Source organism: Podarcis pityusensis (genome assembly GCF_964106645.2).
Source record: "Podarcis pityusensis genome assembly, chromosome: 12".
In the NCBI taxonomy this organism is placed as follows: domain Eukaryota; kingdom Metazoa; phylum Chordata; class Lepidosauria; order Squamata; family Lacertidae; genus Podarcis; species Podarcis pityusensis.
In genome coordinates, this window is record NC_138037.1 from 6,071,600 (window position 1) to 6,098,861 (window position 27,262).

The 27,262-nt window shown below is 48.3% G+C and overlaps 1 protein-coding gene across 1 annotated transcript in view; it reads right to left on the reverse strand.

Moving 5' to 3' along the window:
• The window catches only part of WNT9A (Wnt family member 9A), a 60,792-nt gene extending 34,043 nt beyond the window's left edge, over nt 1-26,749 (reverse strand). The window contains exon 1 of the mRNA XM_080974247.1: nt 26,566-26,749. Within this exon, the coding sequence (XP_080830373.1) occupies nt 26,566-26,675 (110 nt within the window). The 5' untranslated portion in view covers nt 26,676-26,749. The remainder of the gene's footprint in view (nt 1-26,565) is intronic.
• Nucleotides 26,750-27,262: the final 513 nt, after the last annotated feature.

Sequence of the window (27,262 nt, forward strand, 5' to 3'; positions counted from 1 at the left end):
GACTTTGGCCACCTCATGGGAAGAGAAGACTCCCTGGAAAAGACCCTGATGTTGGGAAAGATGGAGGGCACAAGGAGAAGGGGATGACAGAGGACGAGATGGTTGGACAGTGTTCTTGAAGCTACCAGCATGAGTTTGACCAAACTGCGGGAGGCAGTGGAAGACAGGAGTGCCTGGCGTGCTCTGGTCCATGGGGTCACGAAGAGTTGGACACGACTAAACAACAACAACAACGGTTGACCTATGCCATGAAAGTCCACCGGACAGCTGCATAATGCTCCGGGTTTTACAGCATCCCACAAAACTCAGATGGTGAATTTTTCCATGAAGTGCAATAGGCACAGCCAATTTTCAGTTTTAATGTTTGAACCATCTTTCCACCTTGGGCCAAAACCAAGCTGGTAGCTAGCAGTGGCTTCAAAACAATCAAGTAGACATTGTGACATCTAAAGTCACAGCAGACCCAAAGGTGCAAACCAATAAGTGAGATCACAAGAGATGCCAGTAAGTCCCTATCGGCAGGATGCAGCTATTTGAAGAAATCTGCATTCTTCTGAATGGTGATGCAGCCCTCCAAGCCAAAAAGCAATTGCAAAAGTTGCATATATTGTGAATAAAAATGCATAGTGAAGACAACATACAAATCTCAGGGGTGAATTGTTTGCAAAACTATGTATTGCAAGAAATGTCCCCTAAAACTGACAAATTTTGCTGACAAATTTTGTGAAGGGCATTTTGTTGTTTAAATAATTACAAACTTGAGGTTGAAATGTGGTGAACTGAACTTAAAATATTGGGGAAATGAGCAACTGGGAAACTGAACAGCGGCAGGTTCATCAATCCCTAGCAGAGATGCAGAGATTTCTCTGAATATTTTGAATATTCAGCCATGTTAACACAGGTAAAGTCCACAGGAACCAAAATGGGACTTCATCCTACAACAGCACTTTGAACAGAGCCAAACAACACCATAAAAACGCTATTTGAGACATTTATATGGCGCTTCCTCATAAGCAGTTCTAAGCTGCGCAAATAAAATAAACCACAGAGAATAAAAGAGTAAGATCGGGATAAATCAGAAAGCCAAACACTGCCTTTTATTTATTTATTTTTTAAAATGATATTTATTGAAAAAAATTTAGAATTACAAAAGAGAACAAAGCAGAAAAAGAAGAAGAAAAAACAAACCACATCAAACAATACAAATTCAAAAAACAAAAATACACCACAAACACACAAAAACAAATCCATCATTCTCGAATCCTCAACTTTCATTACCTTCTTTCTTTGACCTCCTCCTCCTCCCTTTTTTCGTATCCTAGTTGTTAATTGTTGCAGCAAATCTTTTCCATATTTCATAATATTCTGTCGTTACATTACCTTAATCTATTTTCATCTTATCTTATAAAGAACCTTAAAACTTAAAACTTAAATCTTATTTTTACCAACTTCTCATAACCATAATATTCTTACCTAATTCTTTAAACATTTTTGCTAAAGCCAAGTAATTTCGTTCCAACATTTTTCTAACATTCATCAATTTTATAAAACAATCCTAGTAATAAAAAAAAAAGAAATAAAAACAATCCAATTTTCATCCAGCGTCCCTTCCGCCTGGTCCTGGGTTTTGTCAGTCCTTTTAATCCCATTGATCTAGCGCATTAACCTGGTAACCTTATATCCGAGGCCCTTAAGTCCCTTCCATGTCCCTTCCGCGGCTCTTCTTCATATTCTCCTTTCCCTCGTGGGAACTCCAGCTTGGCAATGTTTTTGACCCTTTTCAACAAATCAGCCCCTTTTCCATAGTCCAGACTAAACTCCATGTGGTATTTAAAAACATGTTTCAGAATCCCTCCAAAATTAAGAGCCCCCACAGCCCCAAACATCTCACGGCCCATTGCCACACATGAAAAGTCCAAACATCCCTGCATAGGGGGGTCTATCCAACCCCCCATTTCCAAACCAGTCCAAACTTTATCTTTCCAAATCTGGCTTTTTCCAAGTTCATTTGTCAAATCCAAAAGCTCATGTTCCTGCAGGGCCACAGCTCCCTCCATCTCTGGCTCCCAAGATTCAGCAACATCCTCTTCTCTCATCTGTTCTGTCAGGGCACACTCCTGATTTAATTCCTGGGTGGGCTCCATATAGTTTCCCACTGCCTGTTCAAAAATTCTGATCACATCAGTCATCAAATCCGTCTTCTCATTTAATTGTTCCAGTAGGGCATTTGTTTTACAGAGAGCACACAACAGAGCTTCTGAATACATTGTCCTTCAAGGTCAGAATTCTATTCCCACGATTGTAATCTGTAACAGCTGCAAGCTCCCTGGAATTGGTTACAGTTTCACAGTCTCCCTCTAGGGGGAAAACTTCTATTTGTTCTTTCTTTTAAGGACAAATCTAGCAACAAAGTTTCCTTTTTCAGATATTTTGTCAATATTTGTTCCTTTAAAATGCGAAGGGGAACAGTGGAATCACTATGTTTCTCTTCTTTTAGCTCACTGTCAAAAACGTTTGTCTCTGGTCAATGAGCTTCAAAAAAACATCAGTCCTGACACCCCGCTCCAGGATCAAGACGGTGGAAAGTTACTTTACTTTAAACTCACTTCTGCAGGTTTAAACAGTCCGAAAAAGATCCCCCTTCTTCTCCTGCTTCCGAAGGGGGTTCAACAATTTTAAATGATGAAAGTTAATCTTTTAGAAGCGATTTTCTGAGCTCTAGTTTACCTTGTCTTTGCTTTAATCTGTCTACAAAGAAACGGAAGGCTGACTTCCTGTTTAGACCTTCCCGTTTCAGTGCCAAATTGAAGTAAATTTTTAAGTCCAATTCCTTTCTGCTCGCAAGTCCTTATTTAAAGTCCAATTGTCCGAAATTAAAGTACTCACGGGTGATTATTTTAGAAGCCAAATTTCCCAGGAAAAAGGCAGCACTCTCCGGCAACGGCTATGCGGCTTCGCTCCACGGAAGAAGCAGTTGACTCTCAGCACCGCGCCACTTCCCCCTCTTCGCTTCGGAGCCCGTTAGTGGGTTCCTTTGTGGGTTGGGGGGTGCTAAGGGTGCCCGCCGAGTGCCATGGTCACAGGCTTCATCCGCCTGTGATTTTTGAAAGGGTCCCCACTTCGCCGTAGTGGAAAAGACCCGTTTCGCGTGGAGCTAGTCCCTCCAGATCAGAGGGAGTCCGCCATTGCCGATGGCGCCACCCCAGAAGTCCCTCCAAACACTGCCTTTTAAATGCCTGCTTGAATAAGAATGTCTTTGACAGCTGCCTGTAGCCTTCCAGAGGTCGCTGGACTCCAACTCCCATCAGCCCCAGCCAACATGCTCGACAGACAGGATCATGGGAGTTGTAGTCCCCAACATCTGGAGTGATGCAGGTTTCCTACTCTAGCTCAAATTTAAGGAATGAGGTTTTCCCACCCCACCCCCAAAGCAAAGTTCAATAAGATCAGCAGCCACTGAAGGTGGCCAAAGGAGCTGTGAATTGCAGTATTGTGATAAGTTTCTGGGGGTCCGTCCCCCCTTTAAATCTGTTGAAACTTGGAATCTTTTTGCTCTCGTCACCATTCACCAGCCTTCAAGCCGAGCGATGGGAGTCAACCAAGAAGCCTTGCTTGCCAAACATTTCTGTGTTGACAGCCAAGTTTTCACTCATCTCCATCCATCCCTGAGAGCAGAGGGGGGGGTTTTGGGGGGGGTGGAGAGAAGGATGGTAAAATCATCCTGCCCAAGAGGGCCTGGGATTTTTTTTTATTTAATGAAACTGGAGAGGCTGGCCACAGGAACTGCCCAGGTTTCACACGGCATGTTCCAATGGAATTAGTTCTTGCCAGATTACAACATGCCAGAAGGGGAAAGTGGAGTTATGAGGCAGGGAAAACTGCTACACCCAAAAGGTTTGGCGAGGAGTCAACAGATGGGTTTTTCCTGAAGAAGAGAGCCTGCTTTGAACAGGGCAACTATCACAGCAATGCATATAAAGACACAGGGCCGATGAGTGTGCAAATGGCACACTCCTGGAGGTAGATTATTAGCATCATTGTTGGTGAACAGCTCCGGGGACGCGGGTGGCGCTGTGGGTTAAACCACAGAGCCTAGGACTTGCCAGTCAGAAGGTCGGCTGTTCAAATCCCCGCGATGGGGTGAGCTCTCATTGCTCGGTCCCTGCTCCTGCCAACCTAGCAGTTTGAAAGCACATCAAGTGCAAGTAGATAAATAGGTACCACTCCAACGGGAAGGTAAACGGCGTTTCCATGCACTGTTTGTCAGAAGTGGCTTAGAAATGCTGACCACATGCCCCAGAAGCTGTACGCCGGCTCCCTCGGCCAATAAAGTGAGATGATCGCCGCAACCCCAGAGTCGGCCACGACTGGACCTAATGGTCAGGGGTCCCTTTACCTTTACCTTTACTGGTGAACAGATCCAACATTCAAACACACAACCAAAGAACAAATTTTATAGAGTGGGCAGAACATAAGAAGCTGCCTTAGACTGAGTCAGACCACTGGGTCCATCTAGTTCAGTATTGCCTACACGGGCTGGCAGCAGCTCTCCAGCATTTCTGATGGGGACATTCCTAGCCCTACCTGGAGATGTCTGGGATTGAATCTTGGGTCTTCTGCATGCAAAGCAGATGCTCAATGCTGAGCTATGGTCCTCCCATTTTTCATGCCAAACTTCTGCTAACAAGAAAGACTGTCCCAAGAGAAGTGCACTAAAGACAAAATCAAATGTATCCAAGCGCCATTGGTAACCCAGCTTCAAGTCAAGGATTCTCTCCAGGGAGACCTGGGAGTCTGTGGAATCCAAGCTCTCCCGGATTGGATTAAGACAGAAAACAAAAAGGTATCCAATCAAGCATCAAAGGCATCGTGAGATTTCGCCTTTAGCCAGCCCCTCTCTCTCTGCAAAAGCTTGTCAGCTAATGCAAAATACCAGGTTCTATTATATCATTCCCTCAAGGCAAATTCTTCAGCACTCCTCAGCTGGGAATGTCCCCTTGGAGCACTGCTGCCGTTCAGTGTAGGCAACCTGAGCTAGGTAGACCAATGGCCTGACTCTGTACAAGACAGTTTCGTGTGCTCCTGTTGCAATTTCAGTGTCACCAAAACTGGCATATCAGATGCAGCATGTCAACATTTGTCCTAATTTATGTGATCCCTGATGGGTTGGACTCCAGAGGCGTCGAAGGAGAAAGCAGCAGCCATCAAGGGAAGCCTTAGCTTTGAACAAACACTTGTGCACCTATAGAAACATTTGTCCAGTCAACACAGTTCAGGGGAAAGTTGAAAGCCTATCAGAGTCACTGGTTACAGCCAAGATCATTTAATTTTTGCTAGACTCAAGAAGATCTCTTCTCACTCCTTTGCTACAACATTTCCCAAAGTGTTCTTACAAAAAATGCCTGCGCCCCAAACATCCGGCCGATTTCAAACCAAAGCAACACTGTTCCAGGTCGTGACTCCTTGGAGCCAGGCCCCAAAACCCATTGTCAAAGGTTTCACAATAAAGAGGCAATTAGTGTTCACCTAGGAAAGGGTCGGGACGTGGGTGGTGCTGTGGGTTAAGCCACAGAGCTTAGGACTTGCCGATCAGAAGGTCAGTGGTTCGAATCCCTGCGACGGGGTGAGCTCCTGTTGCTCGGTCCCTGCTCCTGCCAACCTCGCAGTTTGAAAGCACGTCAAAGTGCAAGTAGATAAATAGGTACCGCTCTGGCAGGAAGGTAAATGGCGTTTCCATGCACTGCTCTGGTTAGTCATGCTGGCCACATGACCCGGAAGCTGTACACCGGCTCCCTCGGCCACTAAAGCGAGATGAGCGCGCAACCCCAGAGTGGGTCACGACTGGACCTAATGGTCAGGGGTCCCTTTACCTTTTAAGGAAAGGGTCAGAGCTCATTGGCAGAACATCTGATCTGAATGAAGACAGCCTTGGGTTCAAAAGCGGGCATCTCTTGGTAGAACTGGGCAAGACCGCTACCTGCAGCCACGGAGTGTTGCTGCCAGTCCGTGTAGACAGTACTGAGCCAGATGGGCCAATGGTCTGACTCTGGCTCAAGATAAGGCAGCTTGCTTCACTTTGGTGTATACGCATCACACTGAAAACTCTAGAGGGGTAGCAACTCTTCCAGATTCCCAAGGCAGAACCCTCTTTCGCAGCCACATCAAAATATTTTCACTCGATGGCAGGGGCCAGCTATTGACCTCTCTTGCACCCCCTGCCTTGTACAACATCTGCTCTGCCCCTGAACTGCAGGCACTCCCCACTTTTGCAACAAGCAGAGAGAGAGACAAAGTGGCTCAATTTGGCTCTCGCCGTGTCCACAGCTCCAGTTTCGTGCTTTGCCTCTCGAGTTCAGAGGCACAAGTCTTTTTGTTGGCTACGTCGCTCCAGTTTTTCTGCATTCGATCCAAGCTGGGTCTCTCCTCTTCCCGCGCCGCTACCCTCTCTGCCCCCCCCCCCGCCGATCCCCTCTCTCCCCACATCCCGCACAATCCCCTCGGCTGCTGTTTTGATTTATTCCTTGCCATCTGCATGCAGCAATGTTTTCTAGCGGGCAGATTATACAGGGGAGAGCAAGGAGGGCTCTGTGTGTGTTCTCTCTAGTTAATGTTTCCTGTGTGGTTCAATCTGCTCTGCCTACAGGTATGTTTATTTCACTACTCTAGCAAAACCGGCAGACTTTTTAATGGAACTGTTGATATTTTCTCTGGCTGAACTTCCTGGAGAGGAGAGAGAGAGAGAGAGAGTGAGAGAGAGAGAGAGAAGCAAGCAGCGCATAGCCGAGGTCCTCTCCCAAGCTGCGGCCTAAAAAGCTACAGTCCTCCCCTCCTGGAACTGGAGGTTTCCATTGCATTAGGCAAATTTCTTCCCTTTTACAAGCAGAAGGATACATAAACAAAAAGCTTGGTGGCAGCTGACAAGCAGTTCAGATGGGCCTCGCCTTGCAAGTCAGAGAACACAAGGAAGCCTTGTGGCTCTCTAGTAACGCTCATGTCTTTGCATGCATCACATTCCACGTTCAACCCCCAGGATCTCAGGTATTGGTGGGAGAGACCCTTGTCTATAACACCAACGAGCTTCTGCCAGGTAAGGTGGATAATACCAACCTTCCGACATATAAACCAGCTGCCTATTCACTGCTTCCCCACCCTTGGACCTGCCAATTGTTCAGATTTCGCCCACTTCATCTAAACAGCTCAGGATACGATTTACCGTATTTTTCGCTCTATAAGACGCACCTGACCATAAGACGCACCTAGTTTTTAGAGGAGGAAAACAAGAAAAAAATATTCTGAATCAAATGTTGTTGAAGAGGCTTTGCACGGCTATCTCTAAAGCCAGAACAGCAAGAGGGATAGCTGCGCAGCCTGCATTCGCTCCATAAGATACACACACATTTCCCCTTTTTAGGAGGGGAAAAAGTGTGTCTTATAGAGCAAAAGTTACGGGGTTTTTTTGCCATAGGCCTGATGCAGTTGGAGCAATACAGGACACCCAGCTCCTGATTGTGACAGTCCCTCATCTCAGCAGCAGCTACACAGTCCATAGGTCTCAGCCCAAAAGGGTGTCAAAGCTGGAGAAACGTTCAGGAGGAGAGCGAGCAAGATGCTCAGAGGTCAAAACATGCTCCCTACAAGGAAAGGCTGAAATGGTTTAGAGGGGCAGGCAACATTTTGCACCAGAAAAGTAAACCATCAGGGCGAGGTGGGGAGATCAGAGTTGAGGTTTATGCTGTTTTAGATTCCATTGGAACAAATGGGGGTAGAAACTAACCCCCCACCCACCCAAGCATTAGAACGCGGGTGGCGCTGTGGGTTAAACCACAGAGTCTAGGACTTGCCAATCAGAAGGTCGGCGGTTTGAATCCCCGCAATGGGGTGAGATCCCGTTGCTCGGTCCCTGCTCCTGCCAACCTAGCAGTTCGAAAGCACGTCAAAGTGCAAGTAGATAAATAGGTACTGCTCCGCCGGGAAGGTAAATGGCGTTTCCGTGCGCTGCTCTGGTTTGCCAGAAGCGGCTTAGTCATGCTGGCCACATGACCCAGAAGCTGTACGCCGGCTCCCTCGGCCAGTAAAGATGAGCGCCGCAACCCCTGAGTCGGCCAAGACTGGACCCAATGGTCAGGGGTCCCTTTACCTTTACTAACCCCTCACCCACCCAAGCATTAGAACTCTGGGTCACCATGTGGCATCAGTGAAAGCAGATCTAATTGTACCTTTCAGCTCCTGGTTTCTGGAAGGCAGCATCAAAACAACAACAAGGGTGGCTTTCAGAAATATAAGAGCGTGTCAGACAATTTGCTCACCTAGCTCAGCATTACCTACACTGACTGGCAGCAGCCCTCCAGGAGTCCTTTCCCAACCCAACTTGGTGATGCCAGAGGCTTAACCTGGCACCTGGAACCTTTGGCATAACAATGCACCAGCTCTGCCACCAAGCTCTCTTGTCCAGGGCAGCTGGACAAGTGAGTGGGTGATAGCCAATCAGAACTTTCTGCTTCAGAAGGCATTATATTTCGATATACGAAACAATGGACAGAAATTGCCTTCACACCCCACTAAGTGGGCTTCCCAGAGGCAGTTGGTTTCTCAGTGATTTGGAGTGGGAAACTGGAAAACAGGCAGGAGAGGGCCATTATTTTTCTGCAGAAAATTCTGCTTTGCAAGTTCATTAGTGACAAGGGATGGACACAATTGCAAATGCAGTTATCGGGCAGGTTCAACAGCTTAAGCATTAAACTTTGCTCGCTAAATACAAGCAAAACAGAACATTCCATATAGGTTCACTGTCTAGGACACTGAAAACTTTCCAATGCAAATTACTCTTTGCAACTTTAGCATCATTTGCGTGTGTTTTTTTTTAAAACCCAAATCAAAAATTCCCATCAGGCCTACATCACTTGCTGCCAACATCAGAGACAAGATCCTGCACTCAATGGACTGTTGGTCTGATCCTGCGAGGCTCTTCAAAGCAGCGTTAAAGGGAGACCTGCTTATACCCAGTTCTCCATTGTAGGTCTCCCATAGAATCGCTGACCTGCTTTGACTCAGCTGCCTGGCGGAATCACAGCACATAGTGGCGTGGCAATGCGCCACACACACACACACACCCCTCGCTGAAGCTATTTTCATTCATGGTTTGCTCCTTCAGAGAATAAAGCAGCCCAAGAGGCAAGTAACCAAGGTAAATAAGGCTCTAATGACCAAGGTTTAATAGCAGCCCTACACTCTCTATTACGTCCTGTTTGCATCAACCCAGATTGGGCCAATTAGAGGCAATAGTTACTGACACAGTTCAAGGAGTTAACTCCTTTTGCCCTCCATATCCTGGGCAACCCAAGACTATTCTAACAGTCATCCATGCTCAAGCCCGGTCTACCTTCACAGAGCTTCTCGGCTGCATCAGTCGCAATCACTGAATTTTACAGCATGTTCATCCCTGAAGACTCAAGCAACAAACTGCAACAGGAGACCAGCACTGAGAGCCAAAGACAATAGATGCACAAGTACATTTCTGAGCACTATTCAAAGTGTTGGTGCTGACCTTTAAAGCCCTAAACAGCCTCAGTCCAGGATACCTGAAGAAGCATCTCCACCACCATCATTCAGCCTGGACACTGAGGTCCAGCTCCGAGGGCCTTCTGGAGGTTCCCTTGCTATGAGAAGCCAAGTTACAGGGAACCAGGCAGAGAGCCTTCTTGGTCGTGGCACCCGCCCTGTGGAACGCCCTCCCACCAGATGTCAAAGAGAAAAATAACTACCAAACCTTTAGAAGACATCTGAAGGCAGCCCTGTTTAGGGAAGCTTTTAATGTTTAATAGATTATTGTATTTTAGTGTTTTGTTGGAAGCCACCCAGAGTGGCGAGGGAAACCCAGCCAGATGGGCGGAGTATAAATAAATTAGTATTATTATTATTATTATTATTATTATTATTACAAGGTGTCACAACTGCCACAGCAAGAATATAATCCAGTAGCTTCGAAGGGAAATTACTTTGCAAAGATGGGTATTTTAGGACAACTCACACAGAAATGCTGGTGAATCTTCATGTGGATTTTGGGGGGGGGGTGAGGGGTTTGAAGCAAACTGATGGGGATAACTGAAAAAAAAGAGAAGCTGCAGTTGATGGATTCACCCGTGCCTTAAGAGCAACTACTAAGTGTCTCAATAAAGGCATTTCTTCCAGGCTTCCCTGGGAATGCTGTAGATTGAATTCCAGGCCTTCCACACGGGTTGCAAACCTTTTGCAGGAGAAGGAATATCACAGGGTGTGTGCATTTTTAAGATCAAACTTATTCAATATTGAATTGACATCAAGCTTTCTGTGTGCATGTGCACTCCATGTTTTTAAAGATCAGGAAATTCCAGCGACTTGATATTTTTCAGATAGCGAGTTTCCCAGCTTCGCTTCAGAACTCAGCAGCGTATCTGCTTTAAGTTCATGAACCGACATGGTGGAGGACCTATTGCGTACTCTTAATATTGCAGACGGCTGCCAATTTTGAAGCCAGAGGGAGTAACTCAGTCTTAAAATGCTTTCACACTCCCCAAGTTTTTCTTTATTTTTATTTTTTTTAAAAACCAGAGCCATGAAGTTACCCCACCCTCAACTCTTGCTGGAAAATGAGCGATTTAATATCAGAAACAGAAGCTGAGAACCACATGCAACATGCAAGACATGAAGTTATTTCAACTCCTTGGAACAAGCGCCATAAGGAGATTTTGGTCTGCTTTTTCCATCCGGAGACCAGAAAACCTTGGCATCTGCCAGCCTGTTGAGTCCAGTATTTCTTCCCATCAGTTACAACTGTGCTTCTGCAAACAGGGAAAAAGAAAGTTCACTGGAGAACAGACAAGATTTAAAACCAACATGAGGGCTTGCTTGTTGCCCTATTCCACAGACAAACTGCAGATGGGTCATTCATCCCCTAAAAGGAAGACGCTCAATAGCCTCATCTGCGCTATCTGCCAGGGCTTGGTTGCTATGTCCTTCCCCATGATGTCACTGAATGCTTGCATGCTTTGTGTCATTTCCTGAAGCTTATTCAAAGTAGAGCAGTTCAGGTGGCGCTATGCATGGCTGTGACAACCCAGCCCATTGCTAGGCCAAACTTGACATGATGGAGCAGCCATATACCGTATTTTTCGCTCTATAAGACGCACCAGACCATAAGACACACCTAGTTTTTGGAGGAGGAAAACAAGAAAAAAAATATTCTGAATCTCAGAAGCCAGAACAACAAGAGGGATCGCTGCGCAGCGAAAGCAGTGATCCCTCTTGCTGTTCTGGCTTCTGGGATAGCTGCACAGCCTGCATTCACTCCATAAGACACACACACATTTCCCCTTACTTTTTAGGAGGGAAAAGGTGAGTCTTATAGAGCAAAAAATACGGTATTTCTTTATCCACATGGTTTCCTCGCTCATGTGTACAGGTGAAGTGGACATCTGGGCTGCAACTTAAGACCCAGACATCGAGCTGAGGAGGACTGGAAGCAGAGTGGTCCTTCCAGCAGCTTATATAGGAGAGGGTCCCTCTCCATTGGCTCTGCTGAAGACCAACTCCATCAGGCTGCTCTTTTAAGCATCACCCACAGCTGCTATTCCACCAGGCTACAGCAGATGAAGAGTCATGGTACCACAGGGCTTCTATATCTGCTCTGCTGAAAGACCTGCAACTTCTGGCTCCCCCTCCACATCTTGACACGCAATTTTCGAAGGATGGCCCTGTTTCGGTTCTCAGATCATTTTGGAAAGGGTGAATTTGATATATTCAGCTTTAAACACAAACTGAATTGGTTTCCTAGGTAGTGGCACCAAGGAGATTTTGGTCTGCTTTTTCCATCTGGAGACCAGAAAACCTTGTGGAACGCTCTCCCACCAGATGTCAAAGAGAAAAGCAACTACCAGACTTTTAGAAGACATCTGAAGGCAGCCCTCTTTAGGGAAGCTTTTAATGTTTGATGGACTATTGTATTTTAATATTTCTTGGAAGCCGCCCAGAGTGGTTGGAGAAACCCAGCCAGATGGGTGGGGTATAAATAATAAATATTGTTATTCTTTTTATTATTATTATTATTATTATTATTATTCCTCTCCAATCTCTGGGCACCAGGTTCAATCTCCAGACAGGCTCTTATCTGAAACCTTGGACAGTCACTGCCAGGCAGTGCAAATACTACTGAACTAAATGGCCCATTGGCCTGACTCTGTATAAGGCAGCTTCTTCTGTTCCTTTGCAACTGCTGCCAGTCAGTGCCCAATGTATAGGGAACCAGTACAAGGCAGCTTATTATGTTCCTATGACAAAATACACACAGAAGCTTTATCCCCCCCTGCAAATGTATGTATTGCAGTTAACTTCCTCTCCCCCCCCCCACTCTGAACACTCAGCCTCCTGCCTTGAATGCCAATTAAATTACCTGCTCACAGGAAATGTCCAAATAAGAGATAAAGCACGTGCCCAGTAATGATTAAACAGAAATGGTTTCCTGTTAAGGGGGTACCATGGAAGTCTGCATATTTCCCCTCTACCCCTTCAGTCTCATTGCTGCCACTGCCACATCTACAAGGCTAAGTTAATCATTGGCCTTGCTGTCTGCCTCTTTGCACAGCCACAACTTCGTTTCATTGCAGGTATGCCCCCCCCGCCCTCCATCATCACAAACCTTCCCCAAACAACTGCAGCCTTGTTGCTTGCAAGCCCCACCCACTGCCAGAGTGTCTATGGGGGGGATGTTCACTTTTTATTTATGTACAGTGGTACCTCAGTTGTTGAATGTAATCCATTCCAGAAGACCGTTCGACTTCTGAAACGTTCAGCAACTGAGGCGCAATGGGCGGTCAGCAAATCTCATTGAGAAAAAGGAGAACCGCGCCTCAGAAGCCATTTGACTTCTGAGGCGCATACAAAAATGGAAGCATTTACTTCCAGGTTTTCGACGTTCGGCTTCCGAAATGTTTGGCAGCCGAGATGTCCAGAAACTGAGGTTCCACTGTACAGTGGTACCTCTGGATGCGAACGGGATCCATTCCAGAGCCCCGTTCGCATCCTGAAGAGAAGGCAACCCACGTCTGCATGTCGCGATTCACCGCTTCTGCGCATGCACATGTCATTTTGAGCGTCTGCACATGCGCGAGCAGCGAAACCCGGAAGTAACGCATTCCTTTACTTCCGAGTCGCCGCGGAGCGCAACCTGAAAACGCTCAACCTGAAGCAACTTTAACCCGAGGTATAGCTATGGTTTTCCCAGTAGCGATGTATGGAAGTGAGAGCTGGACCATAAAGAAGGCTGATTGCTGAAGAATGGATGCTTTTGAATTATGGTGCTGGAGGAGACTCTTGAGAGTCCCATGGACTGCAAGAAGATCAAACCTCTCCATTCTGAAGGAAATCAGCCCTGAGTGCTCACTGGAAGGACAGATCCTAAAGCTGAGGCTCCAATACTTGGGCCACCTCATAGAAGAGAAGACTCCCTGGAAAAGACCCTGATGTTGGGAGAGATGGAGGGCACAAGGAGAAGGGGACGACAGAGGATGAGATGGTTGGACAGTGTTCTCAAAGCTACCAGCATGAGTTTGACCAAACTGCGGGAGGCAGTGGAAGACAGGAGTGCCTGGCGTGCTCTGGTCCAGGGGGTCACAAAGAGTCGGACATGACTAAATGACAACAACAACAACTGTATTTTGTGTTTTCCTTTTGCACTTTTATGTTATCCGCCCTGTGATCTTCAGATGAAGGGTGGTGGTGTACAAATTTAATTAATAAATGAACAAACAACATGGACCATGGGCTGAAAATATTTCCCTGATCTAAAGCATTGTAGACACAACCCAAATCTCGAAACAGGCCATTCTGCCCCAGTTCTTCCCGCCTGCATTTTGACCACTGCACCACCCAGCATGGCTTTGCCGTGGACATGGAAGGGTTATGTCAGCAACTGGAGTAACCCCACTAGCTTCCAAAAAAAACCGTGCTGATGTCACGGCATGACATCATGCTGGGTGGAGGCAGCTGTAGTAAAACTGGAGGCAGCTGCAGGACATTTGGGGCTTGTGCTGCTTATGGGCAGGGCAACCCATTTGCAAGGCTTTAGAATTAAGAGGCACTTACGGTTAAGGACCAACCCAAGCTAGAGTATCTAATAAAGCTCAGCTACGTCTTATGTATTTAGAAACCAGGAAGATGCTTGTGCCAAAATGTGGGATTCCTCCCTTTTTGCACGCAGGGCAGAGGCAGATGAAAAACTCTCCCAGTCCCACCCCACTATCCACTGAATCACACCGTCCTCCAGACTTGAATCCGCATGGGGTTGGGGACTCTTTAAAGAGCCGAATTTTGCTAATAAAGATACTAGCTCTAAGCTCACAAAGGAAATCCACACACCCAGCCAAGCATAACAATCGGGCAAATTGCTGAGTATTACGGATACTGTGGTTCAAGCATCTTGCCAAGAGCTGGCTAAACCACCAGGACGACCGACTCGCCGATGCAAAATTTCGTGCTTTGATTTAGATGGGGAAGCTATTTCAGCTTGCATTTGTTGAACACCTTTGGAGCAACTACCAGTACCAGGGGGCAAGGGGAGAAAGAACGCAAGTCAAGCCATTCAGCGCTACTTCCGAAAATGAAAGCAAATTCTCATATCCTCTTCCAGCTATGGCAGAATTGCAGGTTACGTAGACCTTACATGCTTAAAGCTAGGCCTATGCATTGGTGTCAGTTATGGTGCTGGAGAAGAGTCTTGAGAGTCCCATGGACTGCAAGAAGATCAAACCTCTCCATTCTGAAGGAAATCAGCCCTGAGTGCTCACTGGAAGGACAGATCGGGAAGCTGAGGCTCCAATACTTGGGCCACCTCATGAGAAGAGAAGACTCCCTGGAAAAGACCCTGATGCTGGGAAAGATGGAGGGCACAAGGAGAAGGGGACGACAGAGGACGAGATGGTTGGACAGTGTTCTTGAGGCTGCCAGCATGAGTTTGACCAAGCTGCGGGAGGCAGTGGAAGACAGGAGTGCCTGGCATGCTCTGGTCCAGGGGGTCACGAAGAGTTGGACACGACTAAACGACTAAACAACAACAATGCACTCGTGTCAAAACATGATGTCTCTGCATCTAACACACAACATACCACACCCTCCCCATTCAGGTCGGAGGAGGGTGTGTTTGTGTGTGGAATATAGCTAAACACAGGCCAGAGACAGCACCATCCAAGCCCACTAAGTGGGCATCCCCGCAAGGCCAGGCCAGCATTTTGCTGCCCAAGTTTGAGGACAAGACGGCACATATACAAATGTGTCTAAATAAATGCACAGGATTTTTCTTTAATAATGATAATAAATGACACGCTGATGGGGAAATAGAGCATACCAATCTTTCAAACTGGAAAAAAACAAAAATGGAATTGACAAGTTCCGCTCATTCCTATATGTCATGATATACCTAACCCTACATAATCACTCTCCTTTAAAACACACAACTGTTTATGGTTAAGAACCTTGAAAATCCCAGTGGGCACATCACCTAGTGAAGACCCTATCCAGGCCCGCCAACCTACCCCAGGAAAGGAAAAAAAAGAGGACCACCTGACACAGCCTGCTTCTCCCCCAGTTGCCAACACAGCCGAGTTGCCAGACAAGCAGCATAGCTTCGGGCTGACACCATCTCATTAACAGGCAACCATGAAAGATTTGTCCCGCTGCTCCAATTCCTGGATAGGCCGCACATTTGGAAAGGCCAAAAATTCTTTGCTCGAAATAAAAGAGAGGGGAAAAGTTTGGGGTTGCTGGAGATTAGCCCCAGCTGTCTCAATTGCTTCAGCAGACCGTGAAACGGAGCAGCGGTGGCTCAAACAGGCCGCTTCACCCAAGTGACATCTGTTTAACACGGCTGCTGGTGCCCTGGATGCACAAGAGCAACAGTAATAGCTGCTACTAGGAAGGAGACTCGTTTATCAGGATGCTGTGAAACAGGCAGGGAGGTTTGGCTTAAAACAGCAGAGATCTCCAGGGCGTGTATATATACACAGACAGATTGCTTTGATTGTGAAGAAGAAGAAGAGTTTGGATTTGATATCCCGCTTTATCACTACCTGAAGGAGTCTCAAAGCGGCTAACATTCTCCTTTTCCTTCCTCACCCACAACAAACACTCTGTGAGGTGAGTGGGGCTGAGAGACTTCAGAGAAGTGTGTCTAGCCCAAGGTCACCCAGCAGCTGCAGGTGGAGGAGCAGAGAAGCGAACCCGGTTCACCAGATTACGAGACTACTGCTCTTAACCACTACACCACACTGGCTATGACTGACGTGTTAAATCTATTAGAGAGCTGCCATTTACCATGTCAGGCTATCAATCCATCATTGCCTATATTCCCTGGCTGTGGCTCTTCAGGATTTCAGGCAGGATCTTTACCTGGAGATGACGGGGATCGAACCTGGAACCTTCTGCACTCATGCAGATTCTCTACCACTAAGCTACACCTCTTTCTCAAGCCAGGGTCCTCCCTTGTCCCGAATGCAGGGCCCACTTACACACATACCTGCTACTATGATTATTTTGACCATTAAAAAGGTAAAGGGACCCTTGACCATTAGGTCCAGTCGTGGCCGACTCTGGGGTTGTGGCGCTCATCTCGCTTTATTGGCCGAGGGAGCCAGTGTACAGCTTCCGGGTCATGTGGCCAGCATGACTAAGCCGGTTCTGGCGAACCAGAGCAGCGCATGGAAACGCCGTTTACCTTCCCGCCGGAGTGGTGCCTATTTATCTACTTGTACTTTGAGGTGCTTTCGAACTGCTAGGTTGGCAGGAGCACGGACCGAGCAACGGGAGCTCACCCCGTCGCAGGGATTCGAACCGCCGACCTTCTGATCAGCAAGTCCTAGCTCTGTAGTTTAACCCACAGCGCCACCCACGTCCCATTTTGACCATTATTTATTTTCTATACCACCCTCCATCCGATGATCACAGGGTTGTTTACAATATAAAAACACAAATACATAACATAATACAGTGGTACCTCGAGTTAAGTACTTAATTCGTTCCGGAGGTCTGTTCTTAACCTGAAACTGTTTTTAACCTGAAGCACCACTTTAGCTAATGGGGCTTCCTGCTGCTGCCGCGTCGCTGGAGCATGATTTCTGTTCTCATCCTGAAGCAAAGTTCTTAACCCGAGGTACCATTTCTGGGTTAGCGGAGTCTGTAACCTGAAGCATATGTAACCTGAAGTGTATGTAACCCAAGGTACCACTGTAACAGACTAAAACAATGCCCCTCACCCACCCACCGATAGATTGTTTAATTAGCCAAAGGCTCAGGAGAAGAGGAATGTTAAACTTTAAGAAGCAGAGATACTCTTCCACCAAACTACATCCCTGGCCTGCTAAAGTTCCCTGCTGGTCCACTACTGCTCCTCTTATCTAAGGAATTCTGTGCAAGTAGAGATGTAGCCCCAACAAACTGAAGCACCTCTCATTTAATCTCACGGTTAATAAGGGCTTTAAAGCTCAGCGGGAAAACACCTGCTTTGCAGAGATCCTATACCCAATGGCATCTCCAGGAATGTCTGGGAATGTCCCCTGTCTGACAAGCCCCTACCACCAGTCAGTGCAAGATGGGCCAAAAGGCTGCCTTGGTATAAGGCAGCTTTCTGTGATGCAAGTCTGAAGAAGGGCTGTGTGACTAAGCAGAAGAGCACCTGGTTCAATCTCCCAGTAGGGGTGAGGAAGAGAAATCCCTGCCCAAAACAATAATCTGATGTCGACAATAATCTGATGTGGCAAGTCGGCTTCCTCTGCTAAGAACGGAGTTGTGCTACTTCCACAAAGAATTCCTTTTCTTGGTAGCTGCAAAAGATGGAAGGAGGAAGCATCTGCAAAGAATACATTCCAGTGGCACTGTAGGATCTGGAATGATTTTACCACGGGGCTGCACCCAAGCAGATCACATTACCCACCCTGAGACAGGTTAAGTCCACCACACCTGAGATATCTCCCCTCCTACTACAATCTACCAAGAACCAGGATGGAGTTTTTGTTTTATCACCCTCTGCTACCTGGGTTGCCTCCTCTTCCTTTAACCCATCTCTTAGAGCAGGTGTTTTGCATGCAGAGGGTTCAGTCCCTGGCATCTTTCGTTGAAAAAGAACCAGGCAGAAAGTGGCAAGACGGGCAGGAGGGACCGCACATGCCTACCCAAGATCCTGGAATGCTGAGCTGCTGCAGTCAGAGTAGATGCTACTAGGCTTGCATTAAACAAAGTGGGGGCCCACCACAGAGACAAAAAAAAAAAAAAGCAGAGACATCACCTTGCCAACAAAGGTCTGTATATTTAAAGCTATGGTTTTCCCAGCAGTGATGTATGGAAGTGAGAGCTGGACCATAAAGAAGGCTGATTGCTGAAGAATGGATGCTTTTGAATTCTGGTGCTGGAGGAGACTCTTGAGAGTCCCATGGACTGCAAGAAGATCAAACCTCTCCATTCTGAAGGAAATCAGCCCTGAGTGCTCCCTGGAAGGACAGATCCTGAAGCTGAGGCTCCAAGACTTTGGCCACCTCATGAGAAGAGAAGACTCCCTGGAAAAGACCCTGATGTTGGGAAAGATGGAAGGCACAAGGAGAAGGGGACAACAGAGGACGAGATGGTGGGACAGTGTTCTCGAAGCTACCAGCATGAGTTTGACCAAGGCAGTGGAAGACAGGAGTGCCTGGTGTGCTCTGGTCCATGGGGTCATGAAGAGTCGGACACGACTAAACAACAACAACCACAGAGACAGCCCTGCTCTTTCTAGCTACCAGCAGAAGATCTTCGTGGCACTGCTGAGCGGGTTTTCTTATTAACAGACACACGCATCTCCGAGCACCACAACACCAATCCAAACTACCTGCTTTCAGTTAAAGGGCGGAGGGGAGAAAGAGAGAGATATCAAAAGTTTCAAGCACAAGACTTCTGCATCAGGTCAAGCTTGGCTCTCTGCAGTCATAGCACTTTGTATGAAAATTTGTTTTCAGCAGCAGAACCGAACACAGTCCTTTCACACAGAAGTCCACTCCTGGTTATCTTTGTCCGTTTCACCGTCTAACATGAGAGGAGAGAGATCCCCTGAAGATCTACCAGCAGATCCTGATCTACCTTCTGCCCATGACTGCCCTATGAGTAGCCCAGGGTTTCGCTAGCAGGGTCTCCAGACAGCACAGTCTAAAGTAGGACGATTCAGCAGGCGCAACCTATACAGGCAGACAGAGGCTTAAGGAAAGCTGAGATGCCAACAAGACTCACTGGAAAAGAGCATTAAGCACGTTGCAACAGCTGCTGCTGCTGCTGCTGCAGGCCAAGCCAAAGACTGAGGCAGGTGCTGCAGACAGCTCCTGCATTATGGCCGTCGAAACCACACACACATTGCACAGTACTGAGGAAGGTGGCCTATTCCACTAGCTTTAAGCTTTATCAGGAGATTCTGGGGCAAACTCTATTACCATCCCTCTTAAGATAAGAACCACCTGCTGGACCCATCTAGTCCAGCATCCTGTTCACACAGTGGCCAACCAGATGGTTGAAACAGAGAACTGATTGGTTTCTCCCAAGTAACCAGCACAGCTTCCCCAAGCATTTCCTTTCCGCTGTGTCCAATATTTTGCTGCTGATCACACCAAGGTAGGGTTACCAGATTTCCCCGGTTCCCGGAGACAGTCCCTGGATTTGCAAATCTGTCCCCGGGAAAATCTGCTACCAGGCTGGCTCCGGGCTGCTGACTGCCACTGCCAAAGGGGAACTGGGGACGTTCGGCGGTACAGATCTCCTAGGAAGCTGACTTCTACAAACTCAGTCCAATGAGCTCAGCATTGTTTCCACCAGAGATGGGGACCCAGAGCCCTCCACTCTTCCTTGTACACCCATTAGACTTTGCCGGCAAGCGCAGTGGTCCAGAGTGATGGAAGCCATTGTTGAACCAGCCTGGAAGGATCACAGGATCCACCTCCTGTGTCTACACTAGCTAGGAGAGGTTCTTCCCAGGTTTCACACTGGGGTCTTCTCCCCAGCCCTCCCTGGAGATTCCAGGGACTGAAACTGGGTCCTTTTGCATGCAAAGCAGATGTTCTACCATTCAGCTATGGCTACTTCAAACTGCCTTGAGTCAAACTGCCTTGAGATCCTTGGAAGAAAAGGCAGGGATATAAAGATGTAATAAATGGCAAAGGGAAATGCGTGGAAAACAGATTTTGGAACATGCTCCAGAACTCTTCATATTTCCTGCATCTGGACCCTAGTACAAAGAACAAGTTCCCCTTCTGTCAGGATTTTGTGGATTGTGGCCAAGGGAATTTTACTCAGAAAAGACCCACTAAAATTAATGAACCTAAGTTAGCCATGCAGGAGTGTTTTGGATTCGAATACTGTCAGATACAGCCCTATGACCCCTGGCACATGGATCTCCTCCACCATTGCACCTACTGGGACGTCAGCAGTGGACTGAAACATCTACAGGTGTTCTTGCAAAACTGTATCACAGCCAGAAACTGCGGTCTGCTGCTCGCCTATCAGCAGTAAAGCGTATCATTCAGCTTCAGAAACGGCACCGGATTGCTGTGCCCTCTGGAACACATGCCTTCTACATCAGAGTGAGGTTTGTCTTAGCCCAGCCTTCCCTTTCTATCTGGCACCAGTTGCCTCTGGAAATGAGCTGCGTAAGACATAGTGATGATAGCCACCCTCCTTTTCTACCATGAGATGAACTGCTGCCAACACTGGAGGCCCCCAGTGACCTTGCCTGGGCTAATCCAGAAACCATCTTCCTAACCAACTAGGACTGTTGAATCCAGTCAATACTGAAGCTCATACAATACAGTCTAATATTTGCAAGTTAATTGACAGAGGGTGATTTCCTCAGCTGCTTACACTGGGAAAGTCGTAAGAGGCAACAGTTACAGATGTTTGGCCAGACTGTCCCCTACACAATTACCACCAGGTTCCAAGGGACACTTCCGCGCAATGTGTTCCAAGCAGCTGTAGCCAGGACAGATTTGGTGGAAACCGCAAGCATCCTCGCAGCTTGCTCGTTTCTTTACAAAGCATCTTCCAAAAGGCAAAGTCCGTGTTAAAAACACACTTTGCCATAGCCACCACCTTTCCCAAGCACAGAGGATGTAAATTGCCCCAAGTTGTGATGAGGATCTGCTCTGCCCAAGGAATTCTACACAGTCATCATGCCAAAGGTTTTCCCAGTTCCAGCTCCATCACCCAAAAACCTCCTGCCTTCAGTACTCTGCCCATTCTCCCATGCCATCCCATCAGCCTAGAACTGCCTCGGCCTTTTATTCCAAAGGCTTGACCTCATTCCAGCAAGAAGCCTCTGCCTTAACTCCATAACCTTCATCCCACGGCAAAACCAGGCCTGAAGAACATAAGAAGAATCTGGTGGCCAATGGCCCGTCTAGTCCAGCACCCTGTTCTCACAGTGGCCAACCAGATGCAGGATGCATTGCAATAGCGTTTACTCACATTCATCCCATGGCAATATCTCCACTTCTCCCACCCCTCCATTCTTAAGACACCTACCTCACTGCCTGGGCACTTATTTTTCCTACCCTGCTCCATAATGCACCTTGCACAGTTGGAGCTGCTGCGATATCCAAGCCAGCTCAAAACATTCTCGCCTGACATTCTGTCACACCATGTGATGACCAAGAACAAAACCCAGCAGGAAGCAAAGCAAAGAGAAGAAGGCTTGGTCGCAAGGTGATCAGGACCCCACAGGTTTCTGCTCCAGCCACAGGTGTATGAGAACAATATCAGAGCCCAGCTAGATCACACTAATAGTTCACCGGGTCCATCCATCCATCCACAGCCTGGTGCTGTGGCTGGGGCCAATGGGTGCTATACACCAAGACTTCCAGAGGGCACCAGGCTGGGGAAGGATGGGCTTAGTCCAATATCCTGCTTCTGCCTAACCACCAGAGGTATTTGGGAACCCCACAAGCAGCACCTGAAACCATCCGCCTCCCCCATCAACTGTGTTACAAACACTGGGCAAGTCAAGCCTTCAGCCTGCAGTAGAGACCTTAATAGGCATTAACATTTCTGCAGAACAGTCTCTCTCTAAAGGCATGCCCTGAACACCCATTAATGCCCATGCCTGGCGTATTAAGTAACGCTCTTTCCCTGCGGGGTTGCAATGCACCCATGCACATCGCCCAAACTGCAGGAATCTCTGCAATGCCCTGGCTTCCCCTGTTAAAGGCATCGCACACATGAATTAAGTGGCCTTTTCAACAGTCTTGCATGTAGAAAAGATTCTGTGGGCAAGTGCCGTGCTCTGTACCCATGCACCAATTCCTGCACTGCAGGGGGTTGGACTGGATGACCCTTGGTGTTCCTTCGTGGAATGGTAAAGTTGGAAGGGACCCCAAGGGTCATCTAGTCCAACTCCCTGCAATGCAGGAATCTCAGCTAAAGCATCCAACTTCTGCAATTGTATGATAAGCAGATACCTATTCCACCATATGTGGCACCCAGACTCCTCTTGTCCATGCAGAAAGAGATCCGTGCATGATTGTTATGTGCCTGCGCGCACAAACACTTCGGAGTGCTTCTTTTCCAGGTATGATACTTGTCAGGAATCCAAAACATCCATTAAGCATTGAGGTTTAAGAAGAGGCAAGCAATGGCCACGCTTCAAGGAGAGGACCTCAGCAGGTTGAAGAGGTGGAAGTTACAGAGGGAAGCAGGTTAAAGCAATCTCCTTGCATTTTATTTAATTCTTTCTGCAGTAAAACAGAAACCTCATCTTGCTATGGTGCTTGTGGGTTGGGGGGGGGGGTGAGAGGCTGGCTATTTGCCTCCGATCCCAGCCTACAGAGAATGGATCCTCCCAGAGAAACAAAATAAATAGAAATGAACAAGACGAGGGGAGGGAGGGAGAGTGCAAAAAGAAACTTTCCCATGAAAATATTTTATTTTCTTAGAGAACAGGATACACCTGCGAGTCTTAACACCAGAGGGTAGTTGGGGGGGGGTGGTTTTGGTTTTTTTTAAAACTTAATTCATGGATTAATGGACCCCTCTGCTGGCAGGAGCCAGAACTGCACTTAAAACCATCCGCTCCCCACCCCCCTCAAACTACAGTGGTTTTAACAAGTGGTAAGGAAGGTCAACTTTTTACAACTGCATCCAATTGCTCCAATTGCCATCAGGCTTAATTAGAAGTAGGGGCAGCAAAACACAGAGCCACAAGGATACTTTTGATCAAACAGGAGCAGATTGTGCTTCTCTTTCAAACTTCATTAAAACAGGGGAAGACGTAGCAAGTTTTTGGCGGATGGGGGAGTAAGAAGGAGAGAGCAACAGCAGCCACAACAGGACACCCAGCACGCAATAGTTTTGCTCCTTTTTTCCTCTCCGGTGGGAAGGATCTGAGATCAGAAGAACAGCCTTTCGACCTATGACAGCTCCCCACCCATTTTGCATTTCCAGAAAGGAAGCTGCAGAAATCAGAGCAGGCACACAGAGGAGGGAGGATGGGGAGGGACTCAGACATACCAGCTCAGAAGGGTGGGGGACATACTTCCAAGACAGGCCAGTGAGGTTTTTTTAAAAAAAAAATGGGGGGAGGGCACTTTCCCAGACACAGAGTCTTATGAAATACAGGAAGAAGAAAAGAAACAGCTTATTCTCGCTGTTCTCTTTGATTGCCTGCCCACCAAATGCCAGAGCTTAGAAACACATGGCAGCAGTAATCACTATAGCTGGGGCAGGGTGGGAGAGAGAAGGAGCCACACACACACACACACACACACACACACACACACACCAGGGCACCAGAAATGCACATTCCAGACCCTGCAATTGAATCTCGACAAACGCATTCACAGGAGCCCTGATGCCCCTTACAGTAGAAATCTCACACACCATCTCTGCAGCATCAATGTACACCCCTGGTGACTAAAGCTCATTCTCACAGCTGGCTTCCAACGTAAGATCTTGCAGACTAAGTGATTAAGTTCCACCATCTCCTTAGTGGAGCTACCTACCATTCTCATGCAAAATGCCTCCCACCTGTGAACTCCAGGTAAGCAACAAGTAAAAGAAATACTTTGGATTTTCTTACAGGAGCCTGTTCTTGTAAGCCACTGCAGGTAGATATGGAATCAGAAGGCTATATCCTTGATTGGCCTGTAGGGTTGCTGGAGGAGCATGCATCTGGCAAAGTAGACTGTTGCCTTCTAAGTTTGTTCTACAGGGAGCCAGTTTAGCCTCAAAAGGTAGCACAGCTCCACAAGCCACGCCAGCCTACTGCTATAAGGAACAACCAGCATGATCCATCCCATAAATAAAATGCATCTTGCCATTTCCTAACAGAGTCATCTGTAAATTGCACGGCCAGCAAAAAACTCACAAGACACAGAAAGGAAGAGTGACCACAAACATTTAAAACCAATGTCAGCTTGCAGAACCCAGGCTGTTGCCCACCACTAAACGCCACGGAAAAGAAAAATAAATAGAGGGCGTCCAGATCAGCACAATGTTTTATAGCAAAAGCAAAAAAAAACCCTCTCACCTCACTCTTCCAAGCCTGCTCAGCTTCCAGGGAAATTCAAGGCAAGCCAAGCAATGGATATTCTTCCAAAGTGCAAAGCGGAGCGGGGAAAGAGCTCAACAAACTGTTCCCAGCTGACAGCCTGGAACTTCAGACATGAAGTTAACACGGAAAGGGGATGCAGTTCAAGCAAGCCAGGAGCCATGCCTTGAGCAGAAAAGCCAACTCGCCACCAGCAGCATTCAGACTCAAGCCAATTCCTCAAGACCAGCCTAATACCAACTTAAAGCAAATCCACAGGGTTTAAACAGGTTGACATTGCCATCATCTTTGCCCAGGACAAGGCTCATGAGTCACCCACAAAAGCAGAGGAAGGGAGGGTCATTGCTAGAGTGCCAAAGTAGAAGCAAAGACCCAGTCCCCTTAAGCTTTGCCACTTCTCCCAAAACACCCACCACTTTGACACCGGTAGCCCAGGAACAGCATATTGTTCTTATGCAATCTACCAAAGATTTTCATTGCGGGGTGAGGAACACACAATACAATCTTTGGACATTTCCTAACACACATTTAGGAAGGGTCTTCTTTTTTGGAAAGAGCATCAGAAGGGGCTACACAGGTAGTTTGCAAGGAGGAGAAAGGAGACAAAAATTGTGCATTTGTGTTTCTCACCCCCCCCCCAAGAGAGTCACTTGGTTCTACAGGGAAAGTGGCACCCCCAAATTACTCCTCTTCCACTTCCTGTCCCTCCCCTCCAATTCAATGCAATCAGATTCTTAGACGGGTGACTGCGTGGAACAAGGAATCGTTTGCCACTTGTTGCATGCACCTGACCCCAAATAATTTGGGGAGGGGGATAATAAAGAAGGGGAGGATTGGTCTACATAGCAAACAGCCCTGGATGCTACAGAACATCCTAAACAACCTATAATGCGGAGAAGGGAGAGTGAAAACAGGTGGTTCAGGTAAGAGATTCGTGCAAAGTGCACCCCTCATCCCTAAACGTTCCTACAGGGCAGGGAGGGGGGTCTGCAAAAACTTTGCCGGGAGATGTGGTGGGCTTTGGGTGGAGAGAGGGGGGAATACTGAAAAAGGGGTTTTAGTAAGGGGAAAATACAGACTGCATAGAGGCTGGGTTAAGCAGCCTGCACGCAATTTTCTTATGCAGTATTTTGGAGCGGTGCGTTTTACGCGCCGGAGAGAAGCGCTCGCGGGTCGTCCAGCGGGCAGGGACGCCGCCGGAGCGAGCGAGCGAGCAACCTGCCGCTCTCTGCTGGAAGGTGAAGCGGGATTATGGGGCACACCTAAGGGAGACAGAGGCAGCCGGATTGCTGCCAAGTCACGCAGGGGTGGGGGTGGGGAGGGGGCACAGCGGGCGCCCTATATGAAAATGGAAGGGAGAGAGAATAGGGAAGGGCGTCGAGGTTTTGGCTTAAATGCAAAAGTTGCAAAACCTCAGGGTTTGCAAGCAGCATGTTGAGGAGAGGAGGAGGAAGAGGCAGGCTCGACGGTACGGTGATGGGCGCACGCCACGGCTGCGAGGGCGAACACTGCTAGCAGGTTGTAGTGGGGGCAGAGGAAGGCACGAAGGTGAACTTGCAAAAGACAAGCCCCGTTTCCAGGGAAGCATTTTACGAACAAATAAAAAGCGGACAGCGGGTTTGCTCTGAAGCAGGCCCCTCCCAGGTCGAGGGCGCTTTACTCGCGAGGAAGCGCGCACAGCGCTGCAGCCCCAGCCACCGCAACCAGATCCCCTTGCTCCTACCGGCCCCCGAATACCCAGCGGCGCTTTACTTCCCACGAAGCGCAGCGTCGCTTGCGCGCGGGTGAAGCGCAGCGCGATCCAAAGGCAACCGATCCCGGAGCAGCCAGCGGCGGCCCGGGGCTCGCTTCCTCGCGAGCAAAGCGTCGCAGCGCCACGCGATCGCCGGCTGCAGAGTCCGACCCCGCCGCGTTACCTCTGGAGAGGAGATATGGGGGGTGTCAGATAAAAAGCAGCCCCCGAGGTGAGGCAGCCGCGCCCGCCGCCGACTTACCCGAAGTAGGCAAGGGACGGTCCCGGGGCGCCGGCGAGCAGCAGCACTAGGAGCGCGCAGGAGGCGGAGGAGAAGAAGAGCCAGCGGAGCAGGCGGTGTCCATCCAGCATTTTGCTGCGGCGCTCGGGCTGAGCATCTCGTTCCTTCCCCCGCGGAGCCGGATCAGCAGCCGGGCGGCTGGAGGCGGCCGCTTTATAGGGAGGCCGGCGGCGTCCCGAGCCCAGCTGCGAGCCGGGGGCGGGGCCCCGAGCAGGGAGGCGAAGGCCGGGGGCGGGGCCAGGAGGGGAGTCCCGCCCCCTCCGCTCCGCCTCCCTCCCCCCCTCCCCCGCGCTCCGGGTGGAGAGCGGCGCAAAGGAGGCAGCGCTGCGCTGGGCTAGAGCGAGGCTGAGAGGCGAGCTTCGGGTCCTGAGCTGAACACGGAGAGGTGGATCCGAGAAGGGGAAAGTCGATCTTCGGCCAGGGCAGCAGCAACTGGTCTCTGGAACTCCCCGCCTGTTGCCCTGCTGGCTTCGCAGCCTGCTAAAAACTCTCCTTTCTCCCCAACCCCCTTCCCCTTACGCATCAGGAAGAACTTTCTGATGGTAACTTACCTGGCAAGGTGATGGACTTACCTGGCAAGGTGATGGACTTGCCTTTGTTGGAGGTTTTCCAGCAGAGGTCGGGGGGCCACCTGCCAGGGATTATCCAGCAATGATTA